Source organism: Silurus aristotelis, assembly GCF_946808225.1.
Source record: "Silurus aristotelis genome assembly, chromosome: 3".
Taxonomy (NCBI): Eukaryota; Metazoa; Chordata; class Actinopteri; order Siluriformes; family Siluridae; genus Silurus; species Silurus aristotelis.
The window spans coordinates 8,833,408-8,856,624 of record NC_139576.1 but is presented as its reverse complement, the minus strand read 5'-3'; the positions used below and the strand labels follow the sequence as shown (position 1 = coordinate 8,856,624).

Below are 23,217 nucleotides of genomic sequence, written 5' to 3'. Positions count from 1 at the left end.
ACTCACCCCCATACACGTCCCATAGCTGTACGGCGAGAGTGAGGGATTCCCCCGTCAGGAGAGAGAGGACCGAAGCGACCCTGGTTCTCTCGGTCGGGTAGCGGAACGCATTCGACTCCATAAAGCCACGTACGCTCCGTAAAAAATCGCCCCATTCAGCTCTGTTGCCAGAGAAGCGCTTTGAGAATCCCGTGACGTCATCGTAGGGGTGTGGCGCCGCCGAACATGACCGCGAGCTGGCCGCGAGCTTCCGGGTTTTTTTGGAGGCGGGGCTTGGCTGCTTCGGAATCGCGGCCGAACGAACCCGCCCACCGAGGTGCGATTCGCGCCGGGAACACGGCGTTAATCCGATCATTTCCTTTCTTTTTTCTCAGTCCTTTATTTCCTTTCAGGGGTCCGTTATTCTGTCAGGCGTGAACAAAGGCGGAAGCCAATGTGAAAGCAAATCGCGTTTTATTGAACCCAAAAAGGCAGAGCCAACATAAAGCACCCGCAGCGCGGGATAAACCGGCAAACGGCAGTCCGTAAATAATATCCACGGTGCAGGAGGAAGGAAGCGCGGCGCGGAGGCAGCGACGGGGAAGCGTCGGTAGTCCGAGGTGCACTGGGGGTGATGCACGCTACCGTGGAGAGAGCGCGGAGTCCGGGAAGAGACGGAGCGTAGCGGGAGAAGCATACGCGGAGAGAAGCATCACCGTGAACCTGCACAGACACACACGAACATGCACGCACGAACATACAATAACGGACAGCAAGCGTATGTGAGTGTGAGGCTTTTATAGGTGGTGTGATGGGTGCATGAAATTAGTCCCAGGTGATCGGGATGAGCCCGATTGCAATGAGCCTCGTGCAGGCGGGGCACGCCCGAGAGCAAGAGCGAGGTGCGTCGGGGAATCCCGGGGAATGACAGCCTCCAAAGGGGGCGTGGCAGGGGGATTCCTGACATTATTAGCATGTTAATTATGACAACTCTAATTTCCCCCTTAATCACTTTTTCCAACTTGAGATTGTAACAGATGCCACTGAAGTGGGGGGCAAGAATGAATATGCAGGCTATTGCAGTTATCTGTGTTCACGGTGCCCAATTTATCATTGTATTTTGAATTTTCAGGATTGTAAAGATGTCGAGCCCCAACCTAAACATGCTGACTCTGTTAGGGAGTGTGCTGACATACACCAGTGGCTTCCTGTTTGCTATAGAAGACAGATCACCTGTACAGGGAGGAAGCCCAAAAGCTGTCTATCAGGTACATGAACAGAGACACAGACACACACACCTTGGCACCTTGCTTTTTTGTGAAGATTTATAAAGGGCATGTTTCAATTATTTTATCCATTCATTCATTCATTTAACGTTAGTATACAGTTTTTCTGGGACACAGTGGTTGTGGATCCAGAGTACTCTATCCCATATATTATATATTCCTATATAGTAAACTATCCCATATATTATATATCCCTATGTAATAAACTATGCCATATATCATATATCCCTACAAAGTAAACAATCCCATATATATATCATATACCGCTATATATTAGCAAATGTATATATATATATATATATATATATATATATATATATATATATATATATATATATATATATATATATATATATATATATGATGCTGTGGCAATAACTAATAGGAGCAGCCGAAAGAAGAAGAAGAAGAAGAAGATTCTTGAGATGTTTCTACAACTTGATTGGAGTCAGCCTGTTGTAAATTCAGTTGATTGGACATGATTTGTAAAGATTCACACCTGTCTTTATAAGGTTCCACAGTTAACAGTGCATGTCAGAGCACAAACCATGCCATGAAGTCCAAGGAAATGGTATTCCGAGCCAAGATGGTATTAAGGCACAGATCTGGTAAAAGGTACAGAACAATTTCTTCCGCATTGAAGGTCTCAATGTGCACATTGGTCTCCATCATTCATTAATGGAAGAAGTTTGGAACCACAAGGACTTTTCCTAGATCGGGCCACTCAGCTAAACTGAGCGATTGGTAAAGAAGGGCCTAGGTCAGGTAGGTGACCAAGAACCCGGTGGTCACTTTGAAAGAGTCCAGTAGCCACAACTCTGTAAATGTCAATGAGTGGCCCAGCCAGAGCTCAGACATGAACCGGATTAAACATCTCTGGAGAGATCTGAAAATGGCTGTGCACCAACGCTTCCCATCCAACCTAATGGTACTTGAGAGTTTCTGCAAAGAAATGGGCAAAACTGAAATCAAACTCAAAAAGGCTTGAGGCTGTAATTGGTGCCAAAGGTGCTTCAGCAAAGTATTGAGCAAACGATGTGAATACTTACAGCGGGAAAAATAATGAACACCACCATTTTACTCAGTAAATATATTCTTACGGTGCTATTGATATCAGATTTTTACCAGATGTTGGTAACAACCCATGCAATCCCATGCAAGAAATCAAACCATAGATATCCATATATTAAGCTATTTGTAATAATGGGAAATTACAAAAGTATTGAACACAGGAAGACTAGGTCCCCTGGTGGTCTAGTGGTTAAGATGCAGCGCTCTCACCGCTGCGACCCGGGTTCGAACTTCTGAATGTTCCTGTGAGCACTGTTGAGGCCATAATCCAGAAGTGGAAAGAACATAATTTCACTATAAACTGTTTATGACCAGGTGCTTCTCACAAGATATCTTATAGAGGAGTGAAAATCATTATCAGAAGAGTTGTCCAAGAGCCAAGGACCACTTGTGGAATGCTTCAGAAGCACTTGGTATTAGCAGGTACAATTGGTTTAAAGAAAACAATAAGAAATGCACTGAACCGCCGTGGCCTGTGTGCACGGTCACCATGCAAGACTCCATTTCTGAAGAAAAAGCATGTTGAATAACATAACATTTACTGCATAACATTTGAACATGCCTGTGAAATACTGGGAGAATATAGTCTGGTCAGAGGAGACCAAATTTGAACTCTTTGGATGCCATAATACACACCATGTGACAAATAGCACTGCACATCACCCCAAAAACACCATACCAACAGTGAAGTTTGGAGGTGGGAACATCATGGTGTGGGACATCTTTTTAGTATACAATAATTACACCTGAGCAATGCGTGCAAAGAGTTTCTCCATACAGGAGGCGTCTTGAGTCTGTCATCACCAAGGATCGGCTCTGAGCCCTTTCCATTATGCAGTGGTGATGGACAGGTTGACTGACGAGGTCAGACAGGAGTCTGCATAGACTGTGATGTTTGCGGATGATATTACTTGTGTTGAGAGTAGGAAGCAGGTTGAGAAGAGCCTGAAGAAGTGGAGGTACACGCTGGAGAGAACAGGAATGAAAGTCAGTAGGAGTAAGACAAAATGTATGAATGAAAGCTTCAGAAGCTTCTCCTTCTGAGAGAAGAAGAATTTGTTCAATTATTTAAAAAAACAATATACTACACCATAATAGTCACCATTTAAGACTCCTGGGTAGGCTAGGCCATGCCTTGACATGTTACAATGGGAGTCCTCAGGACGTATCTCCATCGTAAGCCAGGGACCACCTGTATATAAAATGGTTACTTAAGTGTTTTTGTTGTTTTTGTTGCCATAATTAAGAGTTCAGAGATTCTCTTTGGAACTCGTTGTAATACTGAGCACTCAATATTTTTAGTTTAAAAATGCAAAGAGAAAGACAACTTGAAAAAACCTTTAAGGATTTCCATGTTTATCATTGTGCTCTTGTCTTTGTTTGCTGTGGTTCAGGCTTGGGTCTGGACACTGTGTATCGGCAGCTCTTTAGTGTTCGGACCCATCCTGGGGAAAACATGGCGTCTCTACAGGGTCTTTACGCAACGTGTACCTGACAGGAGAGTGGTGAGTTGAAAATGGGGACAGTTATATATTGTTTATTTTTAGATTGTTTAAACATATGGTTGAATCTGAAATGCCTGCTAATGTACCTTGAAAAGAAAAATCCTGGATCAGGACACGATCAGCACAGTTTTAAGATACATGCATGATGTACAATATAGAAAAATGTGTAACTTTTCCAATTAATCATATCATAATATCAGTCTCTAAACATAGAGTAATGAAAATAGGATAATAAGGTAACATCGTCAACTAACTTGACATTGTGACCCTGTTGGTTGTAACTAGTCTAATATTTTGTGTCTTGAGAACGGATACATAGCAACACAAACAGTATTATAAGTAATGTATAACGAAAACATTATACCTCATATATGAGGAGTTTGCAGGTGAGACTGTGTTCTGTTTTCTTACAGATCATCCGTGACATTCGGTTGATGGGTTTGGTGGCCCTGCTGGTTGCTGTGGATGTAGTGATTCTGGCTGTGTGGAGTCTCACCGACCCTGTGAAGTGTTCCCGATCAGTCAGTGCTTTGGTCAAGGTATAGCACAGAAGTTATGAAACAGAGCTGTAACCCTGACTTCAAGCTGGAGAAATCAATTTAATTCAGTTTTAAACATAAAGTGATTTTTTTATTTTGTTACCAAGCATCTTATATGAGTGTGTCAGTGGCGATGATGGCAGAAAAAAAACTCCTTGAGATGATGGTATAAGGAAGAAACCAGATGAACCAGTCTCAAAAGGGAATCCATGATTTTCTAGGTGACATCCGGATGTCCATTCATTATAGATGTATTATTGTTGAGGTCATCAACTGTTCACTGATGGATGCTTGAGTGCAAAATATTTCAAGGCAACTGTAGCCATATAGCTAGGTAGCAGAAGGTTAATATTAAATACAGTCCAAATTCATTTTCATTGTTCTTGAGTTTTTAGTGTTTCTTTCTTTATCCAGTGGTAACTGATCATACTGTAGATCTTACAAAGAATAAAACTATTACATCTATGATTATCAATATGCTTTAAAAAAATATAATTATATTTGGTGTCCATTAAAAATCTACAAGAAAAATAAATAGTTATTCAATAGTATGCTGATGCTTCCAACACTGTAGATAAAGTAGTGCAAGACAGTCCAAGAGAAAACCCAATAATCAATAATCATATGTCTTGAATAGCTAGAGTCATCCGCCACTTATAACACAGCAGAGTTGAATTCTCTAATCTGATTGGTCAGGACATGCTAATTAATTTTCCACAATATCACCTCTGCCAGTTGTTCTGGCTGTAGCTGAAATGCCCATATGGAGGGATTTTTATGTTAGGTGCTGCACAATAGTCTAGGGCTAATATAAATATATTAAAAATATTTAATGATGTGTTATATACTTTACTTTCATATTATTTCTAGTTGTGCCAATAATGTTCTATTCACAGCTTTCTACTTTTGGACAGAATGTTCGTTACTGCCCCCTGCTGGTAAAACACAGGAGATTCAGGTTAAAAGGAAATCAGTGTATTTCCACATACCTGTTTGAATACATTACAGTATTGCAGCCTGTATTATCTAACAGTATTTTTTTTTTCTAACCATGTTTTGTTCTCTGTATTAGGTAATGGAGTTTGATGTGCGTTACTCCTTAACCCAGATGGACTCGTGCTCCTCTCACTACTCTGGCCTGTGGGTCCTTCTCCTCTGCGCTCTCAAAGTAAGAAAACAAATACAATGTATGGACTGAAGTATTGGTACACCTGACTTTTTGAGCCATATGTGGTTCTTACCCGAACTGGTACAACAAAATTGGAGGTACACAATTGTATATTATGCCTTTGAATGTGGTAGAATTGTAATTATGTAGTTATGTAACCAGGATAAACCTTATTTGAGAGAAACACTTTTGTACAATTGTGACCTGGCCCAAACAGCTATAGAGACAATAGCACCCTGGTAAAATTTCAGTTCTTACTAAACTCGAAAAATAGTAACTATAAATACTCTATAACTATAAATATAAATAAATACTCCTGCTCTGTTCTGTAGGCCGTGCTGATGGTGTATGGCACGTATCTAGCCGGACTGACCAGTAGCGTCAGCCTGCCTCCAGTCAACCAATCCCTGACCATCATGACCGCTGTGTATCTAATTACCGGCTTCACTGCTTTGGCCGTCCCTGTCTCTCTGTACCTGCATTCATGGCCCAACCTGATCTACGGCGTGCTCTCTGGAACCATCTTTATCTGCACCACTGCCATTAACTGCCTTATATTCGTGCCCCAGGTGAGAAATGAGCAGATATTTAACATGCTTTAAAAAGGTAGAGACAGAACATTTCCAATACTCTGTGGTCTCATTCTTCACCCATTACTCAAGTCAAACTTCTACTTTCTCTGGAAAAAAAAAACCTGAATTATAATCAATCAATGAAGTGAGCTCAGGGTTTGGTGACTCAGCATCCGTCATCAGCAGAGAGAGGACACTGCTGATGTCGGCTATTTTACAAAGTGCTTTTTGGCTGGGGTTACTGTGCTGGTGCTGTAAGAGATAATGCTTGACTTGGCTGGTGATAAAGAAAGCACCTGATCAATAAAATGTGCTTCTCATTGTTGTCTGGATGCACAAACCACTCATGATTATCAACTAACCTCATAAATGCAGTAAATCGTAATAATTTTATTATTATTAGTAGTAGTAGTAGTATTATAAATAATTTTGTATAAAACAATTTATTACTTAAAAAACACAAATAATTTGTTTGTACTGTATGTATATATATACATATATATATATATATATATATATATATATATATATATATATATATATATATATATATATATATATATATATACAGTGAGGAAAATAAGTATTTGAACACCCTGCTATTTTGCAAGTTCTCCCACTTAGAAATCATGGAGGGGTCTGAAATTGTCATCGTAGGTGCATGTCCACTGTGAGAGACATAATCTAAAAAAAAAAATTCAGAAATCACAATAAATGATTTTTATACTTTTTATTTGTATGATACAGCTGCAAATAAGTATTTGAACACCTGTCTATCAGCTAGAATTCTGACCGTCAAAAACCTGTTAGTCTGCCTTTAAAATGTCCACCTCCACTACATTTATTATCCTAAATTAGATGCACCTGTTTGAGGTCGTTAGCTGCATAAAGACCTGTCCACCCCATACAATCAGTAAGAATCCAACTACTAACATGGCCAAGATCAAAGAGCTGTCCAAAGACACTAGAGACAAAATTGTACACCTCCACAAGGCTGGAAAGGGCTACGGGGAAATTGCCAAGCAGCTTGGTGAAAAAAGGTCCACTGTTGGAGCAATCATTAGAAAATGGAAGAAGCTAAACATGACTGTCAATCTCCCTCGGACTGGGGCTCCATGCAAGATCTCACCTCGTGGGGTCTCAATGATCCTAAGGAAGGTGAGAAATCAGCCCAGAACTACATGGGAGGAGCTGGTCAATGACCTGAAAAGAGCTGGGACCACCGTTTCCAAGGTTACTGTTGGTAATACACTAAGACGTCATGGTTTGAAATCATGCATGGCACGGAAGGTTCCCCTGCTTAAACCAGCATATGTCCAGGCACGTCTTAAGTTTGCCAATGACCATTTGGATGATCCAGAGGAGTCATGTGAGAAAGTCATGTGGTCAGATGCGACCAAAATAGAACTTTTGGGTCATAATTCCACTAAACGTGTTTGGAGGAAGAAGAATGATTAGTACCATCCCAAGAACACCATCCCTACTGTGAAGCATGGGGGTGGTAGTATCATGCTTTGGGGGACAGGGCGACTGCACTGTATTAAGGAGAGGATGACCGGGGCCATGTATTGCGAGATTTTGGGGAACAACCTCCTTCCCTCATTTAGAGCATTGAAGATGGGTCGAGGCTGGGTCTTCCAACATGACAATGACCTGAAGCACACAGCCAGGATAACCAAGGAGTGGCTCTGTGGGAAACATATCAAGGTTCTGGTGTGGCCTAGCCAGTCTCCAGACCTAAACCCAATAGAGAGTCTTTGGAGGGAGCTCAAACTCTGTGTTTCTCAGCGACAGGCCAGAAACCTGACAGATCTAGAGAAGATCTGTGTGGAGGAGTGGGCCAAAATCCTTCCTGCAGTGTGTGCAAACCTGGGGAAAACCTACAGGAAACGTTTGACGTCAAACAAATGCTACTGTACCAAATATTAACATTGACTTTCTCAGGTGTTCAAATACTTATTTGCAGCTGTATCATACAAATAAATAGTTTAAAAATCATACATTGTGATTTCTGGATTTTTTTTTTTAGATTATGTCTCTCACAGAGGACATGCACCTACGATGACAATTTCAGACCCCTCCATGATTTCTAAGTGGGAGAACTTGCAAAATAGCAGGGTGTTCAAATACTTATTTTCCTCACTGTATATATATATATATATATATATATATATATATATATATATATATATATATATATATATATATATATCTTGCTTAATTTATTTTGATACTTTATTTTAGCCTTTATTTTACATTGATTGCATTTATATTCTATTTAATTTGCTTTATATTATTTTTATTTATTTATTGGTAATTATACACTAAAATGGTGAGTTCCCTGGTGGTCTAGTGGTTAGGATGTGGCGCTCTCACAGCTGCAGCCTGGATACGATCCCCGGTCAGGGAACCAACCCCAGCCATTAGGGTTACACAAGCCTTAGTGCCGGTCCCAAGCCCGGATAAATGGGGAGGGTTGCGTTAGGAAGGGCCTCCAGCGTAAAAACATGTGCCAAATCAAACATGCGGATGATCCGCTGTGGCGACCCCTAATGGGAGAAGCCAAAAGAAAGTTTATACACTAAAATGGTGAGTTCTTTACAATGTTTTTTTAATTTTCACTATTCAAATTTCATTAGAGCTTAACTAACACACAAACACACATGCTACAGGTCCTGCGAATGGAACACTTTTGTGTTTTTCCACCTGGGCCTTTTCTTTCAGTCTGAAATAAATATTTCAGATGATCATAAGCAATTTGTAGATTTGCGTGTTCCTTCTGTTCATCTGAAGAAAGTTTAAAAAATGATTCAAATCAGGTAATGCATGATAAAACAAATTACACTCGAACAAATTACTAGGAATGAGAGACCAGAACTCACACACATTTCACTTGACTTTAAGGCCAGGGAGCAGCCATCTTTGTGGCAGAAGAACGTGTGAATGTGAATGTGTGATTTGATAAAATTAACAGTAAGAAAGGTTTGGAATGATGGATCATATACATCTGGAAAAAACTCTAAATGGATACTTGCTTTAATCTTAGTGAAATACCTACAACAGGAAGAAATATACAGCATGTGCACCCTCTTCTATTTACCAGACGTGTATGTCTGCTCTTCCTCCTCCAGTTGACACAGTGGAGGCAGTTTGAAGAAGACGTGAACCCTCATCCCAGCCATATGGCCAAATACTTCAGCAGCAAGAGCCTTCGCTCCAGCGAGAATGACATTTACTACCTGCTTGGAGAATATGACTCTATGAAGAGGTTAATCAATGAGGTAAAACAATTCTCTTCTCACTTTGCTGACATACTGTATTATCATTCCCCAAAAGTACTTACAGCAAGACCCTAAAACTACCTCGATATTACACCTGGCTCTGATATTCACAAGGGTTCTGAATACTGTGATTAATAGTAACAATAGTTAGATTGGGATTGTAGTGTAGAACATCTTCAAGACTTACAAGATTTAAAAGTAGAGACATCAGGAAAAAAAAGTGCTTGCATTCAAATTACGCAAATAATCTGAACGTACTTGCCACCTCCAACATATAAGGTTGGCAGATTTTTCCGATCTCATATGCTTTGAAAAGTGTCCAGATCATCACCTTTTAAAAACAACGCACTTTAGTTATAAATAATACATTAATCATTGCAAAATTTGTTACATTTAACAAGATGGCTTCCATCCACTATTATTATTATTGTAGCTTATAAAATAGCACTTGATGCAGCTAGAACCATCTCTGTGTTGTGTTTCTTCTTTTTTGATTAAATCGGTGAAACATTCAAGATCTGCAGCTGGGATGCTATTTGGTCTGATAAAAAAACAACATTTGTGTAATTTTTGGCTCTAACAGATTTATTCCATGTAAAATGTATACTGAACCAACATGGCTTCCATTTCATACTTCAGCACCATACAAAGCCATTTTTAGTATAAGTTCAAGCTCTATAAGAATTATATTGATAGTAAACGTTTACCTGGAGTGTTATCTATCTATTTATCGTGGAATTGAACTGCTCTTGTATGAACTGGATCGCAGAATTAAATAAATAAAGATATCTCCAGCTAATAAAGAGCATATTTGGCTTTAGGTTTAGAAGAGGCACAGTGAGTTTTTCAGCTACATTTCTGGAGAAAGGAACTGCCAAGAGTGTGTAAAGCTGTTATTTATGCTAAGGGAGGGTTTTTTCAGGAAAATTTTTATTAAAGTTGACCATTTACATATTTTTTTATATCTAGTTTGTGGTGAAAGGAACATGCATCTTCTTTATCTTCTTCCGGCTTCTCCCATTAGGGGTCGCCACAGCAGATCATCCGTCTCCAAACCCCCCTGTCCTCTACATCTGCCTCTTTCAAACCAACTCCCTGCATGTCTTCCCTCACCATATCCATAAACCTCCTCCTTGGTCTTCCTCTTTTCCTCCTTCCTGGTGGCTCCATCCGCAGCATTCTTCTACTGATATACCCCATGTCCCTCCTCTGCACATGTCTAAACCATCTCAATTGCGCCTCCCTCCCCTTGTCTCCAAAACGTCCCACATGTGCTGTCCCTCTAATAAACTAATTTCTAATCCTGTCCATCGTCGTCACTCCCAACAAAAACCTCAACATCTTCAGCTCTGCTACCTCCAGCTCCACCTCCTGTCTTTTACTCAATGCCACTGTTTCTAGGTCTCACCACAGTCCTATAATCTTTCCCTCTTTTCTTTTGCAGATACCCTTCTATCTCAAATCACTTCTGCTATCACTCTTCTCCACCCACTCCACCCTGCCTGCACTCTTTTCTTCACTTCTCTAACACACTCTCCATTACTTTGCACTGTTGACCCCAGGTACCTGAACTCCTCCACCTTCCCCATCTCTTCTCCCTGCAACCACACCACTCAGAAGTCTTACTCCTACTGACTTTTATTCCCCTTCTCTCCAGCGCATACCTCCACCTCTCCAGGCTCTTCTCAACCTGCTTCCTACTCTCACCAAAAATCACAATATCAAGAAAAATGTACATAAGTAGTCACAGCCTTAAATGATTATAATTGGTGCCAAAGGAGCTCCAACAAAGTATTTTGCAAAGGCTGTGAATACTTATGTACATATGATGTGTTTCTTTTCTTTTTTTTTTCTTTTTTTTATATTTAATACATTTGCATAGATTTCAAACAAATTATGTTCATGTTGTTATTATGGGTTATTGTTTGTAGAATTTTGTATGTAACATAAAATGTGGAAAAACTGAAGCAATGTGAATACTTTCCGGATGCGCTTTATAAAGACGGAATAGAAAAGCAACACATCAAATTTCTTTTAAAGCAAAGACGAAATTAGAATAATCACAGCTCAGCAAAAACTTACTCTTGCCATTGAAAAAAAAATCAAGAAGGGAATGGGTGAGGCTATGCAGAAAGCGTACTGACTACCAAAACACATAGACATCATGTATAATATTTAGTGCAAGTTAGTCAGAAAATAGTAATGTGAATGTTGGATGCAATGTTTTTTAATTTTTTTTTAATAAATGGTTTTTATTAAGTTTATTAAGCTCATTAGATTTTATAATGTAATTTTTATATATACAAAAAATAGAGAATGGGGTGATAATGTTTATTAATTAGTCATAGTGTAGATATGTATTTAATATTCAACATTACAGTGGGATTTTTTTATACCTCCCAAAATATAATTTTCTGCCTTTAGACACATAGTAGTGCTGTTCTTCAAACAAGCTGAAGTCATTTTCAAAGTCCACATTTAAACCCATGTATAAATGAGACACTCTGCTTTAACCGAACTCCACCCCTGTTTTAGTAACCTTCATGGGTTTCTTCAAATTGTGGACTGCGTCAAATTGTTCAAAATATTTAGAGATGAATGAAGCCCTTATCTCTGAATGAGGCTCAGAGACATGCAGTATTGATGTAGAAGTGTGTTGCTTATATCCAGTTCATTCACAAGGGCAAACAAAAGGGTTATTTCCAGATGTGTTTTTTTTATCTGGAGTTTGTTTGTTGAGTTTGTCAATCAATTTTGGGTGCAGTTCCTTGTGGGTTTATTACTTTTGAAAGAGGAAGAGTGTTAAGACAAAGTACTGTAATGTGTAGTTAATCCAGCAGCTTAAACACTTTCATGTCATAACCGTAACTTTAGTGTTTTGGAGGGCGGAGTATAAACAGCAAAAAAATCTATTCACCCAGTTATTTACGCTGCGCACTGTATAGATGAACACAATTAGAACAGACCCGATGTACTTGTCATTGCTTAGGTATTGCCATTTTGCCAAGCATACTGTAAAGTGTGAACGATTGACCTGGAAGTGCTGAGATTGGTGGTTTTGTGAAGGCTCCTGGTGAGGATTCCAGAGCTGGGCGTGAGGAACTATAAGCCATGCGTGACTAAGACATGTCTAAAGCCTAGCCCTAGCTTTTGTTTTTACGTTTCCCCAAGGCACTATTTTAAGACCTCACATCCTGTTCAAGCTTTTCCTGCTTCATTCATTCATTGGCAGAGATCCTTATCAGAACAGAGTGGTTGCTATTGCTATTTGTAATGGGGCACATGATTATAGAGACCAGCCATTGCATGCATTAACGTTCGGTGGAAATTTGAGCCGAAGTAGAAACAGATCACAGTTTATTATAATAAAAAATAAGAGACTCCACCTAGCACTTGAAAGACTTCTAAAGTAAAACAGAGGGGTTTACTATCAGAAATAATTCCCACTTTAGGAAGCTTTTGAAAGAACCCTTAAAGAATAAACTATTATTGGTCTCAAAGTCCAAATCTTTAGAATTGTTTTTATTTTTATCTTTATAACCCCTAATGGTGCTTATATTTGCCCACTTTGGGTCTGTATTCTATCCAACAACATAGGGCTTCCCTTTCAAAAAAGTACACTGACCAAAAGTATAAACGCAAATATTGTTCACAAATCTGTCTATATCTGTTTTAGTGATAATCCAACCACCTCACAGGTGTGGCATATCAAGATTATTCTGCATGATTATTGCACAGGTGTGCCTTAGGCTTGCCACAATAAAAGGCAACTCTAAAATGTGCAGTTTTACTGAATTTGGGGGTCCGGGGGTGGTCCTAAAACCAGTCAGTATCTGGTGTGACCACTATTTGCCTCACACAGTGCAACACATCTCATGTTGTTGATCATGTTGTTGATTAAGGACTTTGGAATGTTGGTCCACTTCTCTTCAATGGATGCGCGAAGTTGCTGGATATAGGCAGGAACTGAAACACGATGTCGTATACGCCAATGAGGACGACGAGCATGCAGATGAGCTTCCCTGAGACGCTTTGAGCAGAAATTCTTTGTTTATGCAAACCGATTGTTGCAGCATCTGTCTGGGTGGCTGGTCCCAGACAATCTTCGAGGTGAAGATGCTGGATGTAGAGGTCCTGGGCTGCAGTTGTGAGGCCGGTTGGATGTCCTACCAAATTCTCTGAAACGCCTTTGGAGACGGCTTATGGTAGAGAAATTAACATTCAATTCACGGGCAACGGTTCTGGTGGACATTCCTGCAGTCAGCATGCCAATTGCACGCTCACTCAAAACTTGCAAAATCTGTGACATTGTGCTGTGTGATAAAACTGCACATTTTAGAGTGGCCTTTTATTGTGGCCAGCCTAAGACACACCTGTGCAATAATCATGCTGTCAAATCGGCATCTTGATATGCCACACCTGTGAGGTGGATGGATTCTCTCGGCAAAGGAGAAGTGCTCACTAACGCAGATTTAGACAGATTTGTGAGCAATGTTTGAGAGGAATAGGCCTTTTGTGTACATAGAAAAGTCTTTGATCTTTGAGTTCAGCTCATGAAAAATGGGGGCAAAAAAAAGTGTTGCATTTATAATTTTGTTCAGTGTAGAAGTCTAGAACAACCAAACCATTTTGAGGAACTGTTAAAGTTTATGGGTACCTGTCCATCCATTAGATTGTTTCCCTTTTAGAAAATACTACAAGTAGCCCTCATTTGTAAATCTCGAACATAACTCACTTTACTCTACACTTTACAGATTTTTTCTTCCTTTAAAAAGTAATAAAATGTTCCATGCTCTCACATGGATTTATGCTTTAGCATTCTGGAAAACCCCATTATTTACCCTTAAAACCTTCAATTTACAATGTAGCAATGTAGTTTTGGAAAAACATCCAAGCAGAATTTTGGATCTATAAAAGTTTTGGAGACGCAACGAGGGCGACACGGGACTAGATTTAATTGGCGAATGCTCATGTGTGCGGGAGAATAAATTGTTCTTTAAAATTACTAAAAACAAATGAACTGTTATGTATCTACTGCATAAAAGCAGCAATGGCAACTAAAATAAAATGCAACAATTTACAGGCACAAGATCGTAGGAAGGGAATCACTGAATCATTGAGTGCTACAGATTTTACTTTATTATTAAAGAAAGGAACATACAACACAATAACACCTTAGCCTCTTTTCTTGTTCCTTGTTCATGTCCATGTTCATCAATTACACAAAAAGTCAAACTCAAATCAAACGAACCGATTGTTAATTTTCCGTTTCTAATGATAATGAATGGACATTCAGTAGCACCCAGATGAGGATGGGTTACTTTTTGAGTTTGGTTCCTCTTGAGAAGTTCCTCTCTTCCTCATACCACCACAGGGAGATTTTCTTTGCCACTGTCACTGCGGTCTTGCTCATTTGGGATAGACATATAGGCATATAAATTCACATTTTGTAACCTTTTTATCTGTGTAAAGCTGCGTTGTGTCTATTGTTAAAAGTGCTATAAAACTGTCTAGAGTCTAGCACTCTATTATTTTTCAGTTCATCCTGCTTGAAGAACTCTCATAGATTCTCTGCAAAACCCTATAACAGATGCTTTCCTTCTGCGTTAAAGCATTGTGGAACCACTTTAAAAATCTGGACGTTCTTTTTCTGTTTAAAGAATGCATATACTGTACATCTTGTCAGAGATCTCTGTCACTTTTAAAACTCTCAACAGTTTTATGTGGATTCATAAACTTTCAGAAAGGTTTCCAAGGTCTACTTTAGAAGGCCAAAAATGTTACATGCTTGTAGAACCTAATTTTAGGGTGCAGTCTTAGTTTAGATCAGAAGAAGTTGAAATGCTGTACACTACAAAAGTCCCACAAATGTTAACTTTAGAACCCTGAGGTTTAAGTTGAGCCCCTGAGAAAAACTTTGGAGAAAAGCTTGCAAGGAGAAAACTGTATTCATTAATCAATTACTCTTAAGGAACCCTTTTCTTCTTAGAATGCAGTTAGCATCCTTCAGCATTCTTCAGTTTGTCACAGTGGGAAAATGTTGGTTTATTGCAGAACCCATTTTAAGAACTCCTTACAGAAAAGGGTGAAGAGGTTAAAAATAATGTTATCAACTGGTAATCCAAAGACCCCACAATAGACCCATTGCACTTCTTTGTGTATTTAGTTCTCTTCCAACTAAACTGTAATTTTTGATTGTTGTATATGTTCTTCTAATGCCAGAAAGACGCAGTAATAAACAGTCTCCAGGAGCAAGTGAAGAATGCCAAGGACAAACTGCTGAAGCTGATGTCTGTGGGCCACCTGCAGGACGAAGGAGAAATGGACTCTTCCACCACCAACCTCAACTCCTCATCCACACAGACTACAGTGATACCTCCTGAGCCTCCTGCTTCTCCGCTCCCCATGAGAGAGGCCATTCTTTCTGCCGCTATCTCCCCACCAACGTATGTGCCTCCTCCGTCGGCTCCATCTTCTCCTCCTTCACTCTCGTCCTATGAAACACCTCCTTCTTCTCAACACAGAGAATCCTCGCCCTGTTTTTCTCCACACAGTTCAGACAGGGCGCCAGAGAACTCCCAAGTCAATCACTTGAAACTTGAAAATGCAGTTTTGACTAAAGGGTCTCATTCCAAACGTATCTTCAGGAGCACATCTGTCAGCGTTGAACCTTCTGTAGTAATGAACATCCCTTTAGAGTCATCTGTTAACCTGATTACATTGCATGATTCTACATCTCCGGTTTGGTCCGGGCCACATACAGACGTTTCAGAAGTAGAATCTGTTTTACCCTCAGCGGTGGGCCGCCAGGGTTTCGTGAGCAGCGAACAGCTGGAGGAGATTCTGCAAGATTTAAGCGTAGACGCCATAAACAGCTCGCTCAGATCACCAAACGGTGTGAGAAGATTGGCGTATCCGGCACCTAACAAACTCTCGTCCAGATCGGCTCTGCAGTTGTATTTTCCCAGCATCTCACCATACATGATGCGAAAACGCAGACCTCCGTTCCACGCGTGCAGAAAGGGTTCACCTCCGTACTACTACCCAGGCTCAGCGCCCCCTGGCTGTAGGAAAGTACGTGAACTAAAACCGTCTTCCAGCACTTTTCTGTTGACACATAAGCAATCCACTAATATGGAAGGCGAGGAAAATGAGGCAGAGAAAAAGGACGGAAACTTTAGGGCATGGTGTGACTCAAATACCCAGTCACGATCAGGCAGGAGGAGACTGAGACGCACACATCATGACTGTTCTTCTAAGGGACAGCCCTCAGGACCTCTAGCAGGACCTGATAGGACCAGAGCAGCAGATTCAGATAAATATTCAGACTCAGACTCCAGCAGCTCAGAGGATTACTGCTACTACCACCGACCCTACTGTGAAGCCTGCATGCATAGTCCTTACGCCTCCAGCGACAGCAGCAGCTCAGAGACGTCTGACAGTGAGTACACAGAACTGGATCGCTCCTCACATCCTGTGGTTAACTTCAAAGAGGACCTCAAACCTACGTTTGTTTGAATAGACGTGAGGATCTGAATGGATCTGATTGCAATAATTCATGGCACTAAACACAATTATCTGTATAAACAGACACAAATAGACACATATTCATCTATTAAAAAAGGAGCTACAGTGAATTTCTGAAATAAATGCATAGATTTTATGGCTGGAATTCTACAGTGCATGCCCATGTAAGTTTTTCATCAGATGGCCTGGGAAAACTTTTCAGATGGTGAAATAGGCGGAAACCACAAGTAAAGTTATGTAAGAGACAGAAACACTTGGGTGCATGCTCTTATAAGAAAATAATCGCCTGACGCAAAATGGAGGGTTGTTACCAAATTGAAGTGCATTACGTTCCAGTAATGGTACACCACCAAGTGTTTATTTAATGTAACATAAATCACGTTTTCATTAATAAATAACCATTTATTTTAATTGTTTTTAATTACATGTAACATTCTCACTCGCATTATAGCAGCTATCAAACTCTTTCTGTACTCTCTCATTAAGTTAGTAAGATAACCAAAAGAAATTCAATGGGAATATGCAAAGCACAAAGTCCTTGTTCCATAAATGTGGAACAAAAACCCTTTCAATAAAAATATTTGTATTCGTTTAATAACAACAATGTTTATTGTTAGACTTGTATTATGTAGCATTCGATTATTCAAGTCTTTGTATCTAGGTTAGTAATGATAACAGTAGAATGAATTCGAAAGCTAGATGCTTTCAAAGCTGCAAAAATGAATGTTGAACACATTCAGTATTCCCAAACACTTAAAAAAAAAAACTCTGATTCCTTTATTTTATAAGATACCATCTTACTTTACTTTGACTATTAATAATCCTGTCATGTTTGGAAGTTGCATGTCAGCTCCAATTCACTGTATGGACTAAAGAAAAGTTCAGAAAGCTCAAATGAATCTGATGGTTAGGTGTTAGGCTACAATCTTTTCTCCATATACTGTACAATTCCATATTATGATTTAGCTCCTGCTTTGTTATTTATTCCCTGAAATAATTCCCTGACATTGCATTAAAGGGAGAAAGCCCTAAAAAAGTGAAAAAAGGGCTCGTGTTTACATTTTATTCCTCTTAAATATTTTTCACCTGACACCGTCATCTATATGATATTAGTTACCAATGTTACACAAGTTGTACATGTTACTGTACTATACATTCAGCTACATTATTTGGAATGAAATGCACTATGACTGAATCCAGGCACCTATTCTGAACTGCTTTGGGTTAGATCTATATATATATATACAGAAGCTTTTTTAAAGCTCATTTTGTTGAATGTGTTGTTAGTAGCTCTCTTTTTGAAAAAAAAAAGACCAAATGATAAATATATAAAACCACTTCACTGGTATGTTTGTTGATGTAATTCAGTTTGTACAGTCTCAGTGGTCTGAAAGGTCAGACTTTAAACTGTAACATTTGTTTTGCATTTGTATTTATACCTCAAATATGTTTTTTGTACAGTAGATAATGTGTGCATTATTAACTAGATACAGTTTTTGGTTATTTATGTAATTTAACACTTTTTTTTTGTTTGTTTGTTTTTTTGTGAGATCGTTACCAGTGACTGCCTCATCTGATCTTTTGCTGTGCTGGTTTACATTAAAATAAATTGTTGCTTTCACACATCATAGTTGTTCCATGTTTGTTCTTTTTGTGTGTGTGCTTTCTTACTGTTCTCTTATTCAGCTTATTATCAATCCTAAAAGTTCTTTACCAACTTTATGAAATTATTTGGTGTTTGTCAGGGGATGCAATTGCAGGAAAAACAGGTAGTTTTCTTTTTTTTTAACAATCCAAGAAAACAAATCTAAAATAATAGCTTTAGAGACAGTGGCTTTGAGTAAAAGACAGGAGGTGGAGCTGGAGGTAGCAGAGCTGAAGATGTTGAGATTTTCATTGGGAGTGATGAGGATGGACAGGATTAGAAATGAGTTTATTAGAGGGACAGCACATGTAGGAACATGGGGTATATCAGTAGGAGAATGCTGAGGATGGAACCACCAGGAAGGAGGAAAAAAGGAAGCCCGAGGAGGCAGTTTATGGATGTGGTGAGGGAAGACATGCAGGTAGTTGGAGTGAAAGAGGCAGATGTAGAGGACAGGGGGTTATGGAGACGGATGATCCGCTGTGGCGACCCCTAATGGGAAAAGGCAACAGAAGAAGAAGAGGATTGGCAAAAATGTAGTCAGAATAAGGCAGATGTTGTTCCATGTGCAAATAGATTCCAAAGGGGCAAAACAGGCTGTGGATGTCACATTCTAGTTGGCAGATTTGTAATGCAGATTCATTTTGAATTCAGGATGAGTCTAAATCTAATATATTCCCCAAAATTCAAGGTTATGTTCTGTTAACACAAATCGGTATTCTCAAACACAAATCAGTATTAACGAACACTTAAAAGACCTGTTAAGAAATCCTGCTGCATAAAGAAATAACATACAAAATTTTTAATTGATATCTTTATTTCATAAGATACCATCTCACTGTAATTTAAGTATTGATAATACTGTTATGTTTGGAAGTTGCATGGAAGCTTCAATCCAAGGTTCACTATTTGGACAAACGTTTTAGGACTCCTGACTTTACCAGCCGTATATGTGGTTCTTCTCCAATTTGTTACCACTTACGCACATGATTGTATAAGATGTATTTTGCTGCGGTGGAATAAATATTTCCCTCCACTTGAACTTGGCAACCTAAACCTGTTCCAGCATTACAATACTCCTGGCCTGCTACAGAGCTCTTACTTCAACCCTCCTGATCACTTTTGGAATGAACTGGAACAATGACGCCAGAGATTCTCACCCTACATCAGTACCGGACATTACTAACGCCGTTGTGGCTGAATGAGCAGAAATCTCCAAAAGCACACTCTAATGGAGTCTCCATAATCTAGTGGAACATCTTTCCAGAAGAGAGGAGGTTATTATAACAGCCAAAGGTGGAAAGTAATGAAGTACAAATACTTCGTCACTACTTATTTAGATTTTTTTTTTTGGTATCAGTATTTTTTTGACAACTTTTACCTTTTATTTAAATTTTTTACACAAATATCTGTACTTTCTACTTCTTACGTTTTCAAAACAGGCTCGTTATTTTATTTTTAAGTTATTTGGTGACATGACCAATAATTGTTTTTCTCTTTACCTGCCCATCAACATGTTTCCTGTCATTGCGTGGCTTTTTCAATCTACCACTGGTGGATAATTTCCTGTCTCTCACACACCACAGATGCAGGCTAGTTTATGAAGATAACAGTTAGCAGGCAGAAGGCAACATGAAGTCTGTGGGTAACGTGGATGAGACAGAGGGAGTCAGTGATGTAAACATGACTGAGAACAGAGAAATTTCTGATCACATAATCGTCATCATCTTTTCTTTGCTTGTGTTTCACATGGTGGATGTTCGGCCTGGAAACATTCATTAGATAACATTAATTTTAAGTTATTTTGTATTATTACTTATTATTGATATATCAATATGATGTGAGATCCAGTTACCAACATGACACTAAAACAGGTAGTAGTAATGACCACTTTTTACTTAAGTACATGTCAGAGCCTAAACTTCTTTACTTTAACTCGAGTGAAAAAGTGTAGCCAGTAATTCAACTTTTACCAGAGTCTTTTAAAACACGAGTATCTGTACTTCTGCTTGAGTGAAGGATGTGTGTACTAATGCCATCTTTGATAACAGCAAGTGGGGACTATATCAAGAATAGAGTAAGTATGCAAAATGTATGGTCAGATGTCCCACAAGCTTTTGTCTATATATAGTAACTACCTGAAACACACATTTACTAGTCTTAAAGCAAATGTCCACTTTACTTCCGTGTCATATTTCCAGTTAAAGCAATTGTAAATATGTTATAATAACATAATTGAGGTTGAAGGTATTTTGACATTAAAATGTAAATTTACGTGTCTTGAATTTTCAGTCTTACTAGTAAGACCACAAATGGTGATATCTTTTCCTCATTCTGAATAATCAAATTGTAATTTCATTCAACTGTATATCTCCATGGGTTCACATGGGTCCTTGGAAAGCCTAGGGGAAGCTCATTAAATTCACTTTTAACTAATTTAAGGTTGTAAGAAGTGGTAAATATTAGCATAAGTGAAGAAAATTGTTCACAGAGGTTTTAAGAGAGGAAAGAGGAAACTGCTGAAAATGCTAAAGTTTTTATTGCATGTAGATTTTGTTTGGAAAACTGATTTGCATGTTAACAGAGCTGTTAGAGCGATAAAGGATGTGCTGTGTCAGTGTAAAGTCATGGGGTAGTGTAACAGCGAACGACTTGAAGATAATCAGTTCGCAGATGGGTTAAATAATTTCCAAAGTATTGGGATATGATTTGGAAGCTACAAAATGTGAAAAAAAAAGCTTTAAACTCATTCAAGCTGTTGAGTCACGTAAAGGGGAGAGGCAATATATGTAATATATCAAAATGTAAATGCACAAAAGAAAAATTTATAAAATGTATACAAATAATTAATAAATAAATGTATAGATTTTAATAAAAATAAACATGTCTGGGCATCCAAGTAGCCTTAATGGTGTTTTATTTTGCCTTTAAAAGCCTTACGTGTGATGATTTAAAACCTGCAGATGCTCTGGTTCAGTCCTGAAGAACAAATATCCCTTCATCTCCTGTTGCCAGCTGTATCCCAACCTTCAGTTTGGAGGTGTACTGACTCCATCCCAAGGTTATACTGTATTGTCTAGTTCCTTATCTGATTACAAAGAGCAATGATGCAGCAACAATGTAAAAGAACCTCCTGTCTAACTCCTGTAGATTAGAACAGTGGTGAACAGTGCTTTTCATACCAGTTCTCCCCAAACATTTTTTTCCTAATAATTGTACTGGTAAATAGACTGTACAGTGGATACAAAATGTCTACACCACTGTTAATAGATTATCTCCAGCATCTCCAGCTCTGCTGCTTCCTCTGCAGCATACTGCTGTTATTAAAAGGGCCTGGGCCTTCTCAAAAATAAGAGTTTCTTCTAAAGAGGAAAACAAATGTGATGTCAGAACCACCACAAAAACACAGAAACAACCAGGAACACTAAGAAACAGTTCCTCAAAAGTGAAGACCTCAAAAATGAAGCATATACACACCGGCGATCAAAATTAGAGAACAATTTATAAACAATTGAACAATTCTGAAATAGTCATCTTCACTGCTCAACAGTTGAAGGTGTTTTTGTTCTGTCTATACCATGCTACCAGAACACCTTTTCCACAAAATAACTAAGGCATTTCCAAAAAAAACATTATTTTGCAGAAAACACACTGATCATACTTAACTGGCAGCCTAACTTCCAGTTTCACTGACTCTGCAAGATGGTGGGCCGTTTTAAAGTGACTGAAAGCCTCCGGCAGCAGGTTGTCCAGATGAAGGCCAAAGGGATGATCCTATCAGCCATAGCAAGACAAGTTGGTCGTTCCAAATCTGTGATTTCAAGAATATTTAATCTTTACAACATCACAAACTCATTCAAGTCCGCCAAAAAAGGATGGTCGTCCACGGAAGACAAATACAAGAGAGGACAGGATACTGCGGAGAATCTCAATGGGCAATTGTTTCCACACTGCAGCTGGAATTGCTCACCAGTTCAGCCCTGAACAGGGTAAGGATCTGTCTCGTCATACAGTGTCTCGACGTTTAAGAGCATTTGGACTGAAAGCCCACCCTGCAGTGACCAAAACTCTCATTAGCAGAAAGAATCAAAAGGCTAGACTAAGCTTTGCTGAGGAGCATGTTGTGTGGACAGAGGAGAACTGGTCCAAAGTACACTTCAGTGATGAAAGCAAGTTTAATTTATTTGGGTCCAATGGGAAACATTATGTTTGGCGACAAACTGGAGAAAGACTGAACCCAAAGTGTGTAAAGAAGTCAGTGAAAAGTGGAGGAGATGGTGTCATGGTTTGGGGCATGTTTTCTGCAGCAGGAGTTGGGCCTCTTCTACAGCTACATGGCAGAGTGAATGCAAATGTTTATCAGAACCTTCTTCAACAACATATGGTTCCTTCCCTGCGTTCATCACCCAATCAGTCTGCAGTGTTCATGCAGGACAACGCTCCATGTCACATAGAAAAACGGGTAAAGCAGTTCCTTGAAACTAAAAACATTGAAATAATGACATGGCCTGCCCAGAGTCCTGATCTCAACCCAATAGAGAACCTCTGGAAAATCCTTGGCAACAAAGTTATGGCCAAGAAACCCACTACAGTTACCGAAATGTGGAGGAGACTGGAAGAAGAGTGGACCAAAATCACATCAGA

The 23,217-nt window shown here is 39.1% G+C and overlaps 1 protein-coding gene across 2 annotated transcripts in view; it reads left to right on the top strand.

The window, feature by feature from the left end:
• Positions 1-17,948, top strand: part of gpr156 (G protein-coupled receptor 156) — a 47,757-nt gene extending 29,809 nt beyond the window's left edge. For both annotated transcript variants that reach the window (XM_083536973.1, XM_083536974.1), the window contains 7 exons: positions 1,112-1,247; positions 3,731-3,841; positions 4,255-4,380; positions 5,453-5,548; positions 5,881-6,117; positions 9,252-9,401; positions 15,624-17,948. In XM_083536973.1, the coding sequence (XP_083393099.1) occupies positions 1,112-1,247; positions 3,731-3,841; positions 4,255-4,380; positions 5,453-5,548; positions 5,881-6,117; positions 9,252-9,401; positions 15,624-16,919 (2,152 nt within the window). In that variant the 3' untranslated portion in view covers positions 16,920-17,948. The remainder of the gene's footprint in view (positions 1-1,111; positions 1,248-3,730; positions 3,842-4,254; positions 4,381-5,452; positions 5,549-5,880; positions 6,118-9,251; positions 9,402-15,623) is intronic.
• The last annotated feature ends 5,269 nt before the right edge of the window (positions 17,949-23,217 follow it).